This window comes from Saccopteryx bilineata, chromosome 10 (genome assembly GCF_036850765.1).
Source record: "Saccopteryx bilineata isolate mSacBil1 chromosome 10, mSacBil1_pri_phased_curated, whole genome shotgun sequence".
NCBI lineage: Eukaryota > Metazoa > Chordata > Mammalia > Chiroptera > Emballonuridae > Saccopteryx > Saccopteryx bilineata.
In genome coordinates, this window is record NC_089499.1 from 14,194,072 (window position 1) to 14,213,112 (window position 19,041).

Below are 19,041 nucleotides of genomic sequence, written 5' to 3' on the forward strand. Positions count from 1 at the left end.
CTGGAATTCACGAATAACCGAGTTCTCCGCGCTCCGTCCGGGAGACCAGGAGAAGCTCCCCAAAGCCCAGGCGTGCCTGAACCGCGTCAGGCTGCGCGGGTGTGGCGGGGTGTGTGTGTGTGGGGCGGGGGAGGGTAGGGAGGTGGGGCGAGCTGTGCAAGGATGGCCCAGGTCGGGCGGTGCAGCCGTGACTGCCCCACGCAGAAATCATAGCGATGCCGAGGCTGGGGGGAACAGCCTGATTCCTCCAGCTGCGCACCTTCCTGACGGGACAGGACCAAGTGTCAGTTCGAAATGCCTGAGCCTCCACCCTTTGTCCAGCCGAGCTCTGTCTCCTCCGACCCGGGTACGGCCCCAGGAGTCTGAGCCAGCTCCTTGCGCTAACGCTGACTGTCCAGCAGAGAGCGCAACCGCGGGCTCCCGACTGCAGGGCCTTGAGGTCTTATGGCTGGACGGGACCTCCAACTCGGACCCGGCCTCTTTTTGCTCCAGCCTGCAGACTTACCTCTTCTTGGGAAGCTTACCCTCGTGCTCCCACTCCTCGCCCCATCATCTGTCGGCTCAGCAAACCCCGCCCCTCTCACACTAATCATTGTTTAACTGTACCTCCCTCTGTCTTCTAGGACCCTTAGGGTTGGAGACTTTAGTCATACATGGAGACAATACATAGTTGGGAAAGAGAATGGCAGAGCCCTCCAGCTGTCCACTACTGACTCCTGGAATTCAGGGGGATTCAGATGTTCTTATCAGCCAGTTCTGGTCTGTCTCATGTTTCCAGTTGGCCCAGACCTGTCCCAGTGGCCCAGAGAGACCTTGCTCAGTGCCCAGAGCTGTTACCCTCATACCCGTAGCCTGGGCTCCTGGAGGCAACATCAGCCAGCTGGGTCATAGGATCCCTACTCCTCCCAGTGCTCCCTCTTCTCTCCTCAGGCCAGAGGTGTCCTTAACGCTCCTGCCAGCCTGGACATCGCTATGATCACAGCCTGGCAGGAAGGGAGACTGACCACTCAGGCAGCCACACTGGGAACCTCTGCTTTCTCTCTTATCATCCCTTAGCCAGCACTGTCTTCTACCCTGCACACCGCCACCTCTCCCGGGCCTGCCTCACACTCAGACTACCTAAAAGACCTCTGGTCGCCTCTGGCATGGCTGCAGCCGCAGGTCATGTTGGAATGGGCCATCCTAGGCATCTGTGCCTCTGTCCAACCTCTCTCCCCTGGCAGCCCTGTTATCTTCCCTAGAGAGGAAGCTGCATGGAGACTCAGCCAGTGCCCCCAGTCCTGTGTCATGGCCTTGGCTGCCCTGGCCCATCCTGTTTGAGACCTCCTGAATGCCTGACTGTCCAGCCCTTCCTGTGGGGCTGTCATGAATACTACAATCCCACGCCACTTTCCTGAAGGCTCTGCCATTTCTAGCTCATCATCCACAATCACTCCCCTTGACTGCCTTTTGTCCCTCCTGCAAACCAGACAGGGAAGCAAGAACCTGTCACAGAGAGAGGGGTAGTCACTCTGTCCGTGCTGTCCCAGGTTGTCTGCTCTCTCATCGGAGAGTCTGCACCCCTTTCGTATTTCAGGTCCCAAAGTACTGGACATGTGCTGCAGGACCACACTGTCTGGCTGGGGCAGTTGGGGGTCTGCTGCAGAAAGCCCCCCTCTGTTGGCCTGGCGAGCTATTGGGGCCAACCGGATATGAAATATTCCTTCTACCCTTGCCCCACATGCATGTAGAGGCAGTGTAGTACAGAGGTATGGATTTTGGGCAAACTAGTTGAGGGCACACCTTGGCTTTTTCATCTCAGACAAATCCCTTGATTTCATTTGCCTTAATTTCCTCATCTGTAAAATGGGGGATGAGAACACTACCTACCTCATAGGGTTGCTGTGAGGATTGAATGAGGTCATACCCATAAGGCAATTAGAACAGTGCCTGGGACCCAGCCTGTATGTGTTCCTGCAGGAGGCCCATCCCCCAACTTACTATGCCCTGTGAGTTGCTGCCTGATTCTACATTCTGGCCAGGGCTGCACTGGCTTCTCAAGCTGGTCCCCAGATGTGCCCAAAAGGACATAACCTCTGGAGGGCCCTGTCCTTACTGAACACATCTGTCTCCTACACCTAACTCTTCCTGCCCCACTGTAAGAACTGGCATTTGTAAAGGTGGAAGGCTGACTATAAGAAGGCCCTGGCTTCATCTTGGCTCCTGAAGACCTGGGCTCCAGTCCCATCTTTGCCTTTTATTGTGACCCTGGGCAAATCCCTTTGCCTCTCTTGGCCTGTTTTCTCATCCACAAGATCACAATACCCATTTTATAGAAGACATGAGGATAAAGCAGTATTGGGCATAGGAGCTTTAGGTTGCTTAAAAAGCCAATACCACCTGACCAGGCGGTGGCGCAGTGGATAGAGCGTCCGACTGGGATGCGGAAGGACCCAGGTTCGAGACCCAGGTTCGAGACCCTGGGGTTGCCAGCTTGAGCGCGGGCTCATCTGGCTTGAGCAAAAAGCTCACTAGCATGGACCCAAGGTCACTGGCTCGAGCAGGGGGGGGTTACTCAGTCTGCTGAAGGCCCGCAGTCATGGCACATATGAGAAAGCAATCAATGAACAACTACGGTGTTGCAACGAAAAACTGATGATTGATGCTTCTCATCTCTCTCCGTTCCTGTTTGTCCCTATCTATCCCCTCTATCTGACTCTCTCTCCGTCCCTGTTAAAAAAAAAAAAAAAAGCCAATACCCTCAAGAGATAATGGTTCTAAAAAGTTGGGGTGGCCAGTCCCCTAACCACCTCAATTATGTTTCAAAGTTCTGTTCCTGGGGTTCCAGGCCCACACCTCACAGATACACACTGATCTGCACTGATTAGTAATTATTTTGTGCCACAGGCCATTTTGGCAGTTAGCTGAAGCCTGCAGACCCCTTCTCAGACTAATGGTTTTAAATGCACAGAATAAAATACCTAAGAATTCAAAGGAAGCAAATCATATTGAGATGTCATCCTATCCTTGGTCCTCCAGTTAAAAACCCTTGCATGGTTTCTCTAAAACAGAGGCCCCCATTACACTCGGCTCCCCGCCCCTTTCCAAATGAATAACAACTTGTCTCTGCCCATATTTCAGCTCATCTACACTAACACGTGTTCTCATGTTTTATTCTCTGTGGTGTGACTTTAGGCAAATCACTTTGTGCTTCAGTTTATTATTGTGTGCTTGTCTGTACTAATAACTGGCTTTGCAAGTGACTCACTGTCCACGCCGGTGACTGGAACTGCAGTGAGGGGAATGGAAGAACTATTCCCAGGCAGGGAGTGAGAGGGGAGTGAGTCAGGCCTGCAGTGGGTGGTGTCTGGACCTTGGCGCACAGTAGGGGCTCAATCAATAAGTGCTGGGTGAATGAAAGAGAAGTTGTAACTTAAATGAAAGGTCCTACTGTTCCCGAGCACACTGGCAGCACAGTTTGTAGAAAGTTGCAATCGTCCTCATCTATTTATTAAAGCAAGCCTGCGTTAATGGACTCATTTTAAGATCTGCATTTTTTTCCCCCAAGAATTCCATTCGTATTTGAAACTTTGGAGTTGTACCCTGTTCAGGTGGGGACACAGGCCTGCCTGAGGTTCACAGGCAAGGCAACAGCCCCCTGAGTCACAATGAATTCGTTGAGTAACTTGGGTGAAATATTTGGCTGGCTAGCTGTCTGGCACAGGGTCCATCCCGCTCACCGCTAGACTCTGCAGTCCCAGGCCATGGCCCTGCTGCACGCTGCTCCTCAGGTCTGTGGGGCTCAGCCCTAACGTCCTCCTGGAGCCACCCAGCTGGAGTTCAGAAGCAAGGCTTAGACTCGGTCCCCTGGTCGGACTCAGTCCTCACACCGCCTCCCAAGTAGAGGTCCAGCCCTTCTCTGCCAGAACACCGCCTTTCCAGTGAGGGACTCTCCCTGGCTCCGCCCCCGGCCGGCTTCCTAAGGATGGCTCTGCCTCCACAACGCCTCCCAGGCCCGGTTACTCCCCTTCCCTTCTCTTTGGCTCCAGCTGTGCCCTCCACCCGCTTTCTGGGTTCTGGCTTTCATCACTGATCAGCTTCCTGTATTGTGTGTGGATTTGTTCCACTCCGCCTCCCGGTCCTGGCTCCTCTTCCGAGACGCCCCGCCTCCTGGACTCTGGCTCCTCCTCTCCCGGCCTAGATTCCGCATCTGCCCCACCTCCAGGAGTTATTGGTCCCGCCCCTCTGAGACGGACTCAGAGGGTCTGGCCCCGCCCCCTTCAGCCCAGATTTCTCTCGCCCCGCCCCTTCAACTGATTATAGCTCCACCCCCACGCCTGGTTTTTGCCCCTGCTCTCCGCCTAGTTGGGCGCATCTGGAGAGTCCTGCATTGTGCCAGGCCAGGCTCGGCGGCCGGCTGGGGCACTATCATGCAGTTCTTTAGGGGCCGGGGCCGGAGGAGCCGCTCCAGAGAGCTCTACCTGCAGGAGCAGAGCCTCAAGGTGGCGGCGCTCAATGGGCAGAGGCTCGGTAAGGGTTCTAGCGCACCAAGATCTGTGGAGACCGGGATAGCAGCTGGGGCAGGACTCAGACTGTATGTCCCTGAGATCACGGTCCTGCTTTGATCCTTTGATTGGACCTGTTTAGTACTCCTGTGAGTGTGTGACCTACTGTGAGGCTGTGTTTGGAGGGGTGAGTACTGGGAGGACTGGTTACCCCTTCTACCGATATACCTCAGCCCCTCCAAGATTCCCTGCTCCTTGCCCCCCCCCCCCAACCTCTCATTTATAGATTTACAAGGCACCACTGGATATGTGGCCTAGTTCCTACCTGGTAGGACTGTAATCCAATGAGAGGATCTGCAAGTGTGTGTGTTCCGGTGTGATGCTGTGCACTATGGGTGACAGATGTGAGAGTGGGCAGCCAGGTGACTGAGTGGTTCTGTTAGTTTGTGTGTTATGTGGATATTTCTGACATTACTCCCTGTGCGGTGTGCTCCTGAGTGGTGGCTGTATATGGTAATGTTTCCCAGCACTGACCTGGGGGGCAAATATTAACTATTATTATGGTGGAGCTATTATTATCATTATCATAACTGTATGTTGTGTGGTTGTGTATGACTCCATGTAAAAATGTGTATCACTGTGTGACTCATTGTCTCTTTAAGGTTGTGTGTGTGCCTTTATCTCTGTATAGCTGTGGACTGCCGAGGGTCCCAAGCACAGTTTGTCCCTAGGTACATGAGCGGGACTCCAGGCATCCCCCTCAGCCTATTAGTACCCGGAGCACCTTCTGCACTCCTCTCCCGAACCCCTTCCTGTGTGCAACTGGCCCGGGCTGGCGAGTGCGGCTGCAGGGCCTACCCAGGGGCCCCTCAGCTCAGAGGCCTCTCATCACCACCCTTGCACAGGAGAATTACTAGAGCTAAGTAATTGGGGCTGCGTAAGGAGTACCCACACTTCGTGGGTGGTGGGGCAGGCAGCTTAGAGGCCTCAGGAACAGAGCCTCAGATGTAGCTCAGAGGTGGAGGTGCCCACCCAGGTTTCCCAGTGACCCAGAGGGCAGTGGTTATCGATGTCCACCTTAGGACAGAGGTCTGTTCCGGAAGTCATGCCGCCAGCCAGGGGACTTATCTCTGCCTGACTACAGACAGGGCCACAGCCTGGCTCCAGGACAGGATGGACATGTCATCTCCTCACAGTGTTTTCCAGAACTTGAGGGTGGGGTTCACCTTCTACTTTCCGACCCCCTCCCTCATTCCCATCTGGGCCGTAGGCAGTGGCTTGCCCTAATGTGTGCCCTGCTTGAGGGGGTACACATTGAGTGTAAGCTGTCCCTCCCAGTTGCACTTCAGCCTCAGAAAGAACCATGGGATCCCAGCAGAGGCTGAGGTGGCTCTCACCTTTGGCACCTTGGGGGCTCCCTTCCCCTTCTCCTGGTCTTGAGCTCCACAGACACAACCGACAGTTTAGGAATGCTGCCGGAGTCCCTTCTCCTCCACCGGGCTTCCCCCAGGCTGAAGGGGAACTAACTGCTCACGCCAAGGCAGAGGAGTCTCCTGGAGTGAAGAGAATGGGACAAGGTGGGGGAAGGTCACATCAGAACGTCACCTCTGAAGAGGTTCTCAGATACCTCCTGTTCTCACCCAGTGCTGCCGGGGGAACAGAGGCACAGACTGGGGCAGAGAGCTGCCCAAAGCAATAGGGAGATGGGTGTTAGTGCTGGGTTCTGTCCCCACTGGAGGCAGGAGATTGGAAAGGGGGGAAGAGGATGTGGTGATTGAGGTTTAGCGAAGTGGTCCAGAAAGTTCTGTGGGTCCTGTGGGTGTGTGGGGCTGGCTAGGGAGTGGGGAGGCAATAGCAAAATGGGGGAGGCTATAAGGGGTTGGGGATCGGGGCTCAGAAGAGAAAAGCCCATAGGCACAGGCCCCTCAGACTAGGCCCACATGGGTCCCTGATGCCATCACCTGTTAGAGCAGGATAAGGATTGCTGAGGCCACACAATTTTAGTTTTGGTGAAAAAACAGGAAATGAGATGGCCACTTAGCTCTAAACAGAGTTGGCTGCTGGACTACATGTGGCTAGGGTGATATACACAGATACTGATCTATAGATACAGAGATGCAGGTGCAGATATAGGGTGAGATGTATAGATACAGATAGAGATGCAAGTACACATATAGGGTGAGATGTATAGATACAGACAGAGATGCAAGTACACATATAGGGTGAGATGTATAGATACAGACAGATGCAGGTGCAGATACAGGGTGATATGTATAGATACAGATAGAGAGGCAGGTGCAGATACAGGGTGATATGTATAGATACAGACAGATGCAGGTACAGATACAGGGTGATATGTGTGTGTGTATATATATATACAGATAGAGATGCAGGTGCAGATACAGGGTGAGATGTATAGATACAGATAGAGATGCAGGTGCAGATGCAGGGTGATATGTATAGATACAAATAGAGATCAGGTACAGATACAGGGTGATATGTATAGATACAGATAGAGAGGCAGGTGCAGATACAGGGTGATATGTATAGATACAGATAGAGATGCATGTGCAGATACAGGGTGATATGTATAGATACAGATAGAGATGCAGGTACAGATACAGGGTGATATGTGTGTGTGTATATATATATACAGATAGAGATGCAGGTGCAGATACAGGGTGAGATGTATAGATACAGATAGAGATGCAGGTGCAGATGCAGGGTGATATGTATAGATACAAATAGAGATCAGGTACAGATACAGGGTGATATGTATAGATACAGATAGAGAGGCAGGTGCAGATACAGGGTGATATGTATAGATACAGACAGAGATGCAGGTACAGATACAGGGTGATATGTGTGTATATATATATACAGATAGAGATGCAGGTACAGATACAGGGTGATATGTATAGATACAGATAGAGATGCAGGTATAGATACAGGGTGATATGTGTGTGTGTATATATACATATACAGATAGAGATGCAGGTACAGATACAGGGTGATATGTGTGTGTGTGTATATATATATACAGATAGAGATGCAGGTATAGATACAGGGTGATATGTGTGTGTGTATATATACATATACAGATAGAGGTGCAGGTACAGATACAGGGTGATATGTGTGTGTGTATATATATATATATATACACAGATAGAGATGCAGGTGCAGATGCAGGGTGATATGTATAGATACAGATAGAGATGCAGGTGCAGATACAGGGTGATATGTATAGATACAGACAGAGATGCAGGTGCAGATACAGGGTGATATGTATAGATACAGATAGAGATGCAGGTGCAGATGCAGGGTGATATGTATAGATACAGACAGAGATGCAGGTGCAGATACAGGGTGATATGTATAGATACAGATAGAGATGCAGGTACAGATACAGGGTGAGATGTATAGATACAGATAGAGATGCAGGTGCAGATACAGGGTGAGATGTATAGATACAGATAGAGATGCAGGTGCAGATACAGGGTAAGATGTATAGATACAGATAGAGATGCAGGTGCAGATACAGGGTGAGATGTATAGATACAGATAGAGATGCAGGTGCAGATACAGGGTGAGATGTATAGATACAGATAGAGATGCAGGTACAGATACAGGGTGATATGTGTGTGTGTATATATATATGTACAGATAGAGATGCAGGTGCATATGCAGGGTGATATGTATAGATACAGATAGAGATGCAGGTGCAGATACAGGGTAAGATGTATAGTTACAGATAGAGATGCAGGTGCAGATACAGGGTGAGATGTATAGATACAGATAGAGATGCAGGTGCAGATACAGGGTGAGATGTATAGATACAGATAGAGATGCAGGTACAGATATAGGGTGAGATATATACAGAGATGCAGGTGTAGATATAGGGTGAGATGTATAGATAGATATATACATACAGATAGAGATGCAGGTACAGATACAAGGTGCTATATACAGATACAGCTATAGATATATCTATCTATATTTACAATGACGGGTCATTAAGGTTGGGGGATCTCTCCTTGATCACACTTGGTGCAGGGCCTACTGGGAGGCTGAGGGCTCCCGGGGAGCCAGGTCTGGTATCCCCTTGGTGCCTCTAGCTTGGCCTGATAGGACAAAGGTCATCATATCTTTGGGAGCCCATGCCTCATGCCAGCCTAAGTCTCTGAGAGCAGCAAGAAGGGATACCAAGCAGCCAGGGTTCTGGTCCTCACTGTGAGGCTGGGCCAGGTCCTGCCCAGCTTCTGAAAAGGCTGCACTGTGACTTAGGGCTGCTATACCCGGAGAAGTTCTGGACCCAGGATACTCAGAAGTGGGGTAGGCATGGAGGGATAGGGCATCCTTTGTTTAGCAGGCCAAACACAGGCCGCAATGGGCTCATCTGTCTCTTCTGGGGGCAAGGATCAACACCCACTCAAGCAGGTCCAAGTCAGGAGTGGGGGCAGCAGTGGTGAGGGTGGCAGGGGTGGGCACAGGGCCACACAGTAACAATGTTGACACCAAGAACTGTAACTGCTGTTCCCTCGGGCCCTCCCCAGAATCACGCATCATCTCCTTTACCTTAGACTTGCCCTTTGAGGGGATGCCCTTTGTACCTTCAGTTTGCAGACAGGAAAGCAGAGGCCCTTCCACATGAAGTCACTTGCCTTAGTCAGGAGAGAGGACTGGACCTAGGCACAGGTGATTCCACAGCCACTGGGGTAGGGAGGTTGCTGGGCTCTGTGACGCTCTGGAGTCTGCCTCCATCCATGTCTGTCCCTTCGCTTTCCTGCTCCGCCTGATCGTTTGGTCCCAGCTTCCTCCAAGTCACTCTGACCCCTGAGTGTGACCAGGATGGGCCCACCTTGTCTTTAGAGCCGGGCTACCTCCTAGGGGTCTGGTCTGTCAGGGACCAGGTGTTCTTAGATTAGTTGCCCTCCCTTTGTTCCTTCAGCTGTGGGTAGCAGGTCGCAGTGTATAAGATGTGGCCTTGAGCAGGGAGGCAGCCTCGGATTTCCACGGCCTCGGCTGGCAATCAGAGAAGGACTTGGTGGCGGCAAAGGTGGAGCAGGGCTGAGGGATGCAGAAGTGAACAGAGCTGGGTGAGGGCTGCTAAATGTGAGCTCTGAGAAGGTCCCGAAGTGGGTGTGGCTGGCGTGGGGTCTGAGACAGCAGGGACACTGGAGGAGGTGGCATCTTACCAGCTCTGCCCCCCCAGGCCTACAGGATGACGAGGACCTGCAGGCACTCCTGAAGGGCAGCCAGCTCCTGAAGGTGAAGTCCAACTCATGGCGAAGAGAGCGCTTCTACAAGCTGCAGGAAGACTGCAAGACCATCTGGCAGGAGTCCCGCAAGGTCATGCGGACTCCAGAGTCCCAGCTGTGTGAGTGCCCCGGGGAAACTGATGCTGGGGCCCATCACGGACCAGGACCACACATAGGGAAACTGAGTCCCAGCCTGGTGGGGCATAGGTCAGTCATGCAATCAGGACCGCATGTGGGGAAACTGAGGCTGGCCAGGGAGGAGACAGTTAAAACTGAGCTCTGGTCTAGGCTGGAGCGGGCAGTCATGGACCCAGGACTACAGAAGGGGGTGCTACAGCCTTTTGCGGGTTAGGGGCACACAACCATGACCACAGATGGGGACAGCGGGCTCAGAAGTAGGGAGGGAGCCGGGCCATGTTGTGTGGACTCAGGCATCCGCCCGGGCAGTTGTGGGAAGCGGGGAGGTTGGGCGGGCTGGGACTCCAGGTGTGGTGAGGCCAAAGCCAGCCCAACGCCAGGGCTGAGAAAACCCTCCCCGCCAGGGCTGAGAAAGCCCTCCCCGTATGAGTGGCCAGGATGTGGGGTGGGGCCCGAAGGAGACCGCCCTTTTCTGGGATTAGAGCCGTAGCAGGGAGATGGGGGGCAGAGGACACAAAGAGAGCTGCTTCAGCAGGGTACCTCCCTCGAGGGTGTGGGCTGAGATTTCCAGAAGCTTCAGCAAGGACCTAGGAAGCCAAGGCGCAGGCCTGCAAATGTGTTCCTACAGCAGTGGTCCCCAACCCTCGGGCCGCGGACCGGTACCAGTCTGCAGAGAAAGAATAAATAACTTACATTACTTCTGTTTTATTTATATTTAAGTCTGAACGATGTTTTATTTTTTTAAAATGACCAGATTCCCTTTGTTACATCTGTCTAAGACTCACTCTTGACACTTGTCTCGGTCACGTGATACATTTATCTATCCCACCCTAAAGGTCGGTTCGTGAAAATATTTTCTGACATTAAACTGATCCGTGGCCCAAAAAAGGTTGGGGGCCACTGCCCTACAAGGCCTCAGGGAGAGAGCTCTGGTGACTGCTGCCATTGATCCAGGAATGCCCCCCCCCCGAACTCTGTAAAACGAGAGGTCTGCTCCACGCCTTCACATGGTAGGACAACTTCAGACCAGCCAACAGAATGTTGTGCTGAAGGCAATGTCCTGTATCTGTGCTGTCTGACACAGTTGCCAGCGCCTGAAATGTGGCTAGTGTGACTGAGGAATTGAACCTTTAACTTTATTGGATTTTAACGAATTTCTATTTAAATGACTGCACGTGGCTGGTGGCTGCTGTGTTGGACAGTGCAGAGAGGTCACTGCAGCTGGGTCTCATCCAGCTCAGGCCTCTGGAAACCCCTCACCCATTCACCTGCCTTTGGCCATCTGGGGGCAGGTGTGTAGGTAATGAGACCACGCACAGGTGACAGACCCCCGGCAGGAGGGGGACGGGAGGAAGGGAAGGATCAGCCCACTGAGGGTACACCAGGAAGGGTCTGCCAGGCCTGGGGACATTGGGCAGAAACCTAAGAAGGTACAGCCTGCAGGCCTGTGGCCTCTGGAGGGGCTAGTGGTGTGGCAGGACAGGGACAGGGGCAGGGGCAGGGGCAGATGGGGAGAGTGGGACTAGGCACTCGCAGCTGTGGGCCTGTGGAGGGTTTCTGAATAGGGCAGAGCGGGGCGTGGCGGGGCGTGGCGGGGCAGGCTGGGGCGGGGCGGGGCCAGCCAGGCCAGGGCGGGGCGGGGCAGGCAGGGTCAGAGGGATGGAGACCCAAGCGCTCTTGGCAAAGCCCCCTCAGCACATGTCTGACCCTCAGCACTGGAGTGACCCTGACCTTCCTCTGTGGCACCAGCTGGGCTCCTTCACAGGCTTCTGCCCTGATATGAGTTTCCTGTTAGACAGTGGTGGGTGGCGGTGCCGTGGGAACGGGGTGTCTTACACTCCGAGCTCTGGGGGTTCCTGGAGCCCACCAGCCAGACCCTATGAATGGCTGCCATGTGTGCCTCGCACCTGCCGGGGCTGGGCGTGGGGGCAGCGGAGGAGAAGAGCCTCAGGCCTCTCCAGATCTGCCCTGGGCAGGAGGAGACCCTCCTACGGGGATGGCCGAGAGCAGAAGGGCAGGAGAATTCTTGGCAGGAGACCTGGTGTGAGCGAAGGTGGAGATGCGGAGGAGACCGGTGAAGGGCTGCACCATGAGGGAGTGGCTGCAGGGGTGACAGGTCCGGGGTCAGGCGTCAGGTGTGGTCAGGTGAGGGCTGTGGCCGGAAGAGGCTCTCTTCTATGTCAGAGCCGCTGAGACAGGCCTGGAGCTGTGCTCGCCTGATGGTTGCTTCCCTTCTCTGAGAGAGTGAGACCCTCAGGGAAACTGAGGCCCGGTGAGGGAGGAGTGGCTCATCCCCCCCCTCCCCGCCCCCAGTTCTCTCTGCCTCTGCTTTCTGCTCTCCATCTCTGAGTCTCCCTGACGCTGCCACCACTAGCCCCCAGAGCCAGACAGGCCTTATCAGCCGTGGAGGAGCCTGGACTTTCTCTCTGCTGCAGGTGGGGAACCGCAGGGCTCAGGCTTCCTGTTTTCACTCCCAGCCTGGGTCAGCTGTAGCCGGTGTGGGCCCAGTCGGGCACGGAAGGCTGTGGGCAGAGGGATTAAGCAGGGATATCTCCTGAACCCTAGATGGTCCAGGGCTCACGTGTCCTACTCAGAGCCTACTGCCAGGGCTGGCTACATGGCACACATGTGGGCTCTGGGCCACTCAAGGTGTGGGTATGCAGCAGGAGGGACAGGAGGGATCAGCTGGAGCTGATCTAGGACCCAGGACAGATGGATATGGATGGCTCAGGATGGGTGTGGGGCAGGCTAGATCCTGGGGGGACTGGCTCCCAGCCAGACCTGGGAGGACAATAGGGGTTAGGAGGGTAGGCAAGGCCTCGCCACTCCCTGAAGCTTGGAAGGCTGGGCTCTCACAACTGGTCCCTGCCCCTGGCTCCTAAGGGCAGAATGATATAATCTCTTAGATCCTCACCAATGGGCATGTTCCAGTCTGCCTCTTTGGATCCTGGAGGACAGAGCCTTTCTGCACCCTTCTTGCCAAGGGGTGCCCTGAGTTCTGGACACATATAGACACACACGGGGTGAGACCCTCTACCTTCTGACACGGGTGCTTTCCCCTCCGTCTTTGTCTCTTTTCTCCCAGACCCCAGACCCCAGGGCCAGGGCTGATTAAGGGTGGCTTGAGTCTCCTGATGGCCTACAGTCTCTCATAGCTGTCTGAGGGGAGAATGGGTCCACAGTTAAGTTCAATCAGGAGGGTGTATCCCCCACCCCCCGGTCACAGGCCCCAAGCTCCAGAATGGTCTAATAAGCCTGCCCTGCCCCAGCCCTCTCTGAGTGGCCCTGCCCCCTCCAGCACAGAAAGTGGGTCTGGGGTCCCAAGGTGCCGATCCTACCCTAAAGTGTCCCTCTCTCTGTGTCACTCCGTTTGTTTTCACTCTGCCCACGACAGCTGTGTCCCACGTTCCTTCTCCGCCTCAGTCTGCATCTTCCTTCTTCCTTTTTGCCCCCCTGGGCTGTCCCCCTGTCCCCTCCTTTCTCTTCGGATCAATGCCCGAGCTCCGGCTCCACCTCTGTCTCTGAACTGTGCCCCCGTCCACTGTGGCCTCAACCATGTTGGGGGCAGGGGCTGGCCTCATGCCTTGCTCTGTCCCCGCTCCCCTTCTTACAGTCTCCATCGAGGACATTCAGGAAGTCCGGATGGGACACCGCACAGAAGGCCTGGAGAAGTTTGCCCGTGACGTGCCTGAGGACCGCTGCTTCTCCATCGTCTTTAAGGACCAGCGAAACACACTAGACCTCATCGCCTCCTCACCAGCTGACGCCCAGCACTGGGTGCAGGGTCTGCGTAAGATCATCCATCACTCCGGCGCCATGGACCAGCGGCAGAAGCTGCAGCAGTATCCTTTTGGTGGCCTGTGGATACTGGCTGTGGTTGCCCGCAGGTCAACCTGGGTCTGTAAGATACCCAGCTCGGACCATCATACCAAAAGAGCACAGACTGGATGGCTTCAACAGAAGAATCTAATTTTCTCACAGTTGTGGAGGTTGGAAGTCCAAGATCAGGGTGCCAGCATGGTGGGTTCTGGTCAGAGCTCTCCTTTCAGCTTCTGGATGGCTGCCTTCTGTATCCTCACATGAGAGAGAGAGAGAGAGAGAGAGAGAGAGAGAGAGAGCACTTTCTGGTGACTCTTATAAGCACACTAATTCCCTCCTGAGGGCCTCATGACCTTATATAAACCTTCCAAGGCCCCGTCACCAAATACCACCATATTGTGACTTAGGACTTCAATATATGAATTTTGGGGGAACACAATTCATAGCAGAGGGGAAGCAGGGGAGATGCCTGGAGCCCTCTTTGGTCCACTCTGACCCATGGATCAGCTATGCAGCACCCTGATAACCCTCTTTCACTGTCTGTAGCAGCATGGAGTTGGGAGGCTGAGGGGAGTCACCTGTTTCAATGGGAGACCTAGTCTCTGGCATCTTAATCATCTAATTCTCAAGGTCAAGGTTAAGGGGAGAGAGGATAGAGGTAAGAGAGAAGGGGGGTTTAAGTGCCCCATCATGACAACGTGATCAATGGCTTGAATTCTGCTGTTTCCTATAAAATAAGACTCAAGTGCTTTCATCAAGTTGGCTAACAATTATACACTGCTCACAAAAATGAGGGGATATTTCAAAATGAATATGAAGCGATAAAATATCCCCTCACTTTTGTGAGCAGCGTATATAGAAAACCAGAGGACACACCTTGAAATGTTAACAGTTATTGGTGGACCTATGGGGGAATTTCTTTGCTTATTTTTCTTTATTTTATAAATTGTCTACAATTAACCCTTTTATAGAAAGAAAAAATTTGTTTTTAAATTTAAAGGGTTCAAAGCCAGCAAATACAAAAAAGATCTTGTACTAGGATGCAACATTTCCTCACAAGAGGCCACTAGGTCTTGCTCCTGAAATTCAGATGTTCAGTAAGTCAGGCCTGCAGGGAGCTGTGTCTACAGGTGGCCTCAGTCCACCTGCGCCCAGGAGTTGACACTGGGCTGGAATCATGACTCTGGCTGGGGCCCGGGGGTTCTTGGGTTCCTAGGTTCTTTCCTTACTTCTTGCTCAGCTGGATTCACTCATGCTTGCGAAAAGCTGACAAAAACAAGGATAACAAGATGAGCTTCAAGGAGCTGCAGAACTTCCTGAAGGAGCTCAACATCCAGGTGGATGACAGTTATGCCCGGAAGATCTTCAGGGTGAGGAGAAGGGAGCCCCGGTAGTGGGGTCCTTGACCCTCGGCCAGGGCCTGCTCTGAGCCTGCCTCCCTGGCTGTCCTGGCTTTGCAGGAATGTGACCACTCCCAGACCGACTCTTTGGAGGACGAGGAGATTGAGGCCTTCTACAAGATGCTGACCCAGCGGGCAGAGATCGACCGCACCTTCGCCGAGGCTGCGGGCTCAGGGGAGACCCTGTCGGTGGATCAGTTAGTGACGTTCCTGCAGCACCAGCAGCGGGAGGAGGCGGCGGGGCCCGCCCTGGCCCTCTCCCTCATTGAGCGCTATGAGCCCAGTGAGACAGGTGAGGACCTGGCCAGGGCCTGTGACCTGCAGTCTCGGGGCCACACTGGGCTGGGCGACCGCTGGGGAAGAGAGTAGGGAGCAGCGGGCGTGGGGGGTGTCCGCCAGCCTCGGCCCGTCAGTATTTGCCTGCCTCATGAAAGCGGGGCTCCAGCATCACTGTCGCCCTCCGTGCCTCCTCCCAGGGGGTTTGGAGGACCTCTCCCCAGGGAAAGAGAGAGGAGGCTGGAGAAGCACCCACTTACCCTGCTGTCTTCCTGATCCCATCCCGGGCCCAGCTTGGAGACCGGGCCAGGTCCTAGAGGGGGCTCCAATGTGGAGGCACTGAGGAGGAGGAGACTAGTCCTGCTATCAAGGGGACTCACAGTGTGGGGGACAGAAGGGGAAAAGCCAGGGACCCAGGAGGTGGCGGGCCACGGGAGGGCTGTGACTGGCCCCGGACCCCTCCCTCCTAGCCAAGGCACAGCGGCAGATGACCAAGGACGGCTTCCTCATGTACCTGCTCTCCGCCGACGGCAGCGCCTTCAACCTGGCGCACCGGCGGGTCTACCAGGACATGGGCCAGCCACTCAGCCACTACCTGGTGTCCTCTTCACACAACACCTACCTGCTGGAAGACCAGCTCACTGGGCCCAGCAGCACGGAAGCCTACATCCGGTGGGGCTGAGGGCGGGGCTGGGGTGGGGCTGGGGTGGGGCTGAGGGCGGGGCTCCAGGTGGGCCCGGGGCCCGGGGGCGGGGCTCCAGTGGGGATGGGGGCGGAGCCTAGGTTCCTAGCGCCACTGCCCCTGCAGGGCGTTGTGCAAAGGCTGCCGCTGCCTGGAGCTCGACTGCTGGGATGGGCCCAACCAGGAGCCTGTTATCTACCACGGCTACACTTTCACCTCCAAGATCCTCTTCTGTGACGTGCTCAGGGCCATCAGGGATTACGCCTTCAAGGTGGCCGTGACCCTGGGGGGGATGAGGAGGAGAGGCAACTAGGGGTGGTCAACCCCTCCTAATCTGTCCTTGGACCTCTAGGCATCCCCCTATCCCGTCATCCTGTCCCTGGAGAATCACTGCAGCCTGGAGCAGCAGCGCGTGATGGCGCGACACCTGCGCAATACACTGGGCCCCATGTTGTTGGATCGGCCGCTGGAAGGGGCCACCACCAGCCTGCCTTCCCCTGAGGTGCAGAGTGGGGGTAGGGGTGCCCAGAGAAGAGGGCAGGGGGACTGGCAGGGAGGCCAGCCTGGCTTCAGCAGCTGTCCCTCCCTCCTTAGCAACTGAAGGGGAAGATCCTGCTGAAGGGAAAGAAGCTAGGGGGACTCCTGCCCCCCAGCGGGGAAGGCGGCCCTGAAGCCACTGTCGTGTCAGACGAGGATGAGGCTGCGGAGATGGAGGATGAGGCAGTGAGGAGCCGAGTGCAGCACCAGCCCAGGGTTCGAGGGGAAGCTGTGGGGGGAGAGCAGCCCTGGGGACCTCTCACCCAGTGGGATGTTTGCCTTGTCTCAATTCTCTGTGGCTGCCACTCAGACCCTCTGTCCCCCTCTCTCTGTCTGTCTGTCTCCCTCTCTGTCTCTGTGTCTGGGTTTCTGGCTCTCTCAGTGCCCACCTGCCCCCAACCTCTGAATCTAACCCGGGCCTCCCCATGGCCCCCAGGAGGACAAGCTCAGGCTAGTGAAAGAGCTCTCCGATATGGTCATTTACTGCAAGAGCGTCCACTTTCGGGGCTTCTCCAGCCCTGGCACCCCGGGGCAGGCTTTCTATGAGATGGTGTCCTTCTCTGAGAACCGTGCCCTCCGGCTGCTCCAAGAATCAGGTGAGGCCCAGCCTTGCCCCCTGAGAGTGCTGTCCGCCGTCTGGCCATCTGGGCCTGGCTCCCATCGCCCTGGATAGAGTTAGCACCTCCTGCCGTCACCAGCAGAGCTGGGGGTGGGGGGCTCAGGCAATCCTGGAGGCCTCCACTTCTAACCAGCCCACACATCCCCCTCAGGAAACAGCCTTGTCCGCCACAATGTGAGCCACATGAGCAGGATCTACCCCGCGGGGTGGAGAACGGACTCCTCCAACTACAGTCCCGTGGAGATGTGGAATGGGGGCTGCCAGATCGGTACGGGCTGGCTGGGTCTGGGGGGAGGCTGGGTGAGGGTTTCCATCCGGAGGGCTGGGGACCAGGAGCCTGTGGGGACCTGAGCAGGGCCAAATACAGGAATTTGTGGGCTTAGAAGCTGGTGACCTCAGTTTGAAACTATCCCTGGATGAGCAAGGCAGTGCCTGAAATCCTAGTTAGCACACTAGTCCTTTGAAATCTGGCACCAGAAATGCAATGTGAGGTTGGTGTGGTGGGTCAGTTAGGAGGGCAGTGGGCATTGGAGGAACACTAAACTCGGCCTCTGCTGCAGGGTGTAACTCAAGGGCCTCAGTGTACCATAAGAAGGCTGGGCTCTAGGGCCCTTGAGGCCAACCCACAGCCTGTGACTGCTCTGTCCTACCTGTAGTGGCCTTGAACTTCCAGACACCTGGCCCAGAGATGGACGTGTATCAGGGCCGCTTCCAGGACAATGGGAGCTGCGGTTACGTGCTGAAACCTGTCTTCCTGCGAGACCCCGACTCCACCTTCAACCCACGTAACGTGGCTCAGGGGCCCTGGTGGACGCGGAAGCATCTCAGTGTCAGGGTACGGCCAGCCGCAGGAGGGACAGGGGCCCGTGGGCCTCCCTTCCTCTTCATTACCATGCCTGAATCCTGCACTGTCCTTCACCTTCCCTCAGGTCATCACAGGGCAGCAGCTGCCAAAAGTCAACAAGAATAAGAATTCCATCGTGGACCCCAAAGTGACGGTGGAGATCCACGGCGTGGGCCGGGACATGGCCAGCCGCCAGACCGCGGTCATCACCAATAACGGTCCGTGCTGGCTCCGGGCGGGGCCCCGCTACTGCAGCTGCTGTCGCCGCTGTTGACGTGGCGCCTGTATCCCTAGGTTTCAACCCGCGGTGGGACACGGAGTTTGAGTTCGAGGTGACGGTGCCCGAGCTTGCCCTTGTGCGCTTTGTGGTGGAGGATTATGACGCCTCCTCCAAGAACGACTTTATTGGCCAGAGCACCATCCCGCTGAAGAGCCTCAAGCAGGGTGAGCTTTGAGTGGAGAGGATGGCAGGATGGGGGAAGTGGGGCCTGGTATCTCTTGGGCTGGGGTGGCTGTCCCTTGAAGCATTCTCCTTGACCGACTGGAACTTTCCCTGTGTGCTCCTTCCTACCCATTCACCTGCCAGGATACCGCCATGTCCACCTCTTGTCCAAGAACGGAGACCAGCACCCATCTGCCACCCTCTTTGTAAAGGTGTCTCTCCAAGACTAGGCTTGGGAGCGGACCGGGCCTCTGTCCACGTCTGGGGATGGGGCAGGTGTGGCTGCCCCCAAGCTCTCGTGCAGAGGTGGAGGCCCTGCGCCGCCTTCAGCTCTAACACATCGTCTGTGCTGCTGCCTCTTCAGGGTCCGAGGAGCTGGTCTGGACCCTGGGCCTGTCCTCACCTCCGTTAGGAAAAACACTGCAGCCCTCTCCGCCCTCTGGCCAGCCCTAGGTTGAGGGTTTTTATAAAAATCGTTAAACTCAGTCCCGAGGTCTCTTTACCTGTGTGCCAGAAAATTCCCGGTAAAGCGCGCCCATGCA

General features: G+C 55.2%; 1 protein-coding gene across 1 annotated transcript; it reads left to right on the forward strand.

Annotated features, from left to right (window-relative positions):
- The first annotated feature begins 4,364 nt into the window (after nt 1-4,364).
- PLCD1 (phospholipase C delta 1) lies at nt 4,365-18,979 on the forward strand. Its single transcript, XM_066245018.1, has 15 exons — nt 4,365-4,509; nt 9,697-9,861; nt 13,494-13,722; nt 14,940-15,069; nt 15,160-15,391; nt 15,846-16,047; nt 16,184-16,328; nt 16,410-16,559; nt 16,652-16,810; nt 17,031-17,190; nt 17,365-17,481; nt 17,870-18,048; nt 18,143-18,275; nt 18,352-18,501; nt 18,644-18,979. The coding sequence occupies exons 1-15, from the start codon at nt 4,410-4,412 to the stop codon at nt 18,727-18,729; spliced, it is 2,337 nt and encodes a 778-aa protein (XP_066101115.1). The 5' UTR covers nt 4,365-4,409; the 3' UTR covers nt 18,730-18,979.
- Nucleotides 18,980-19,041: the final 62 nt, after the last annotated feature.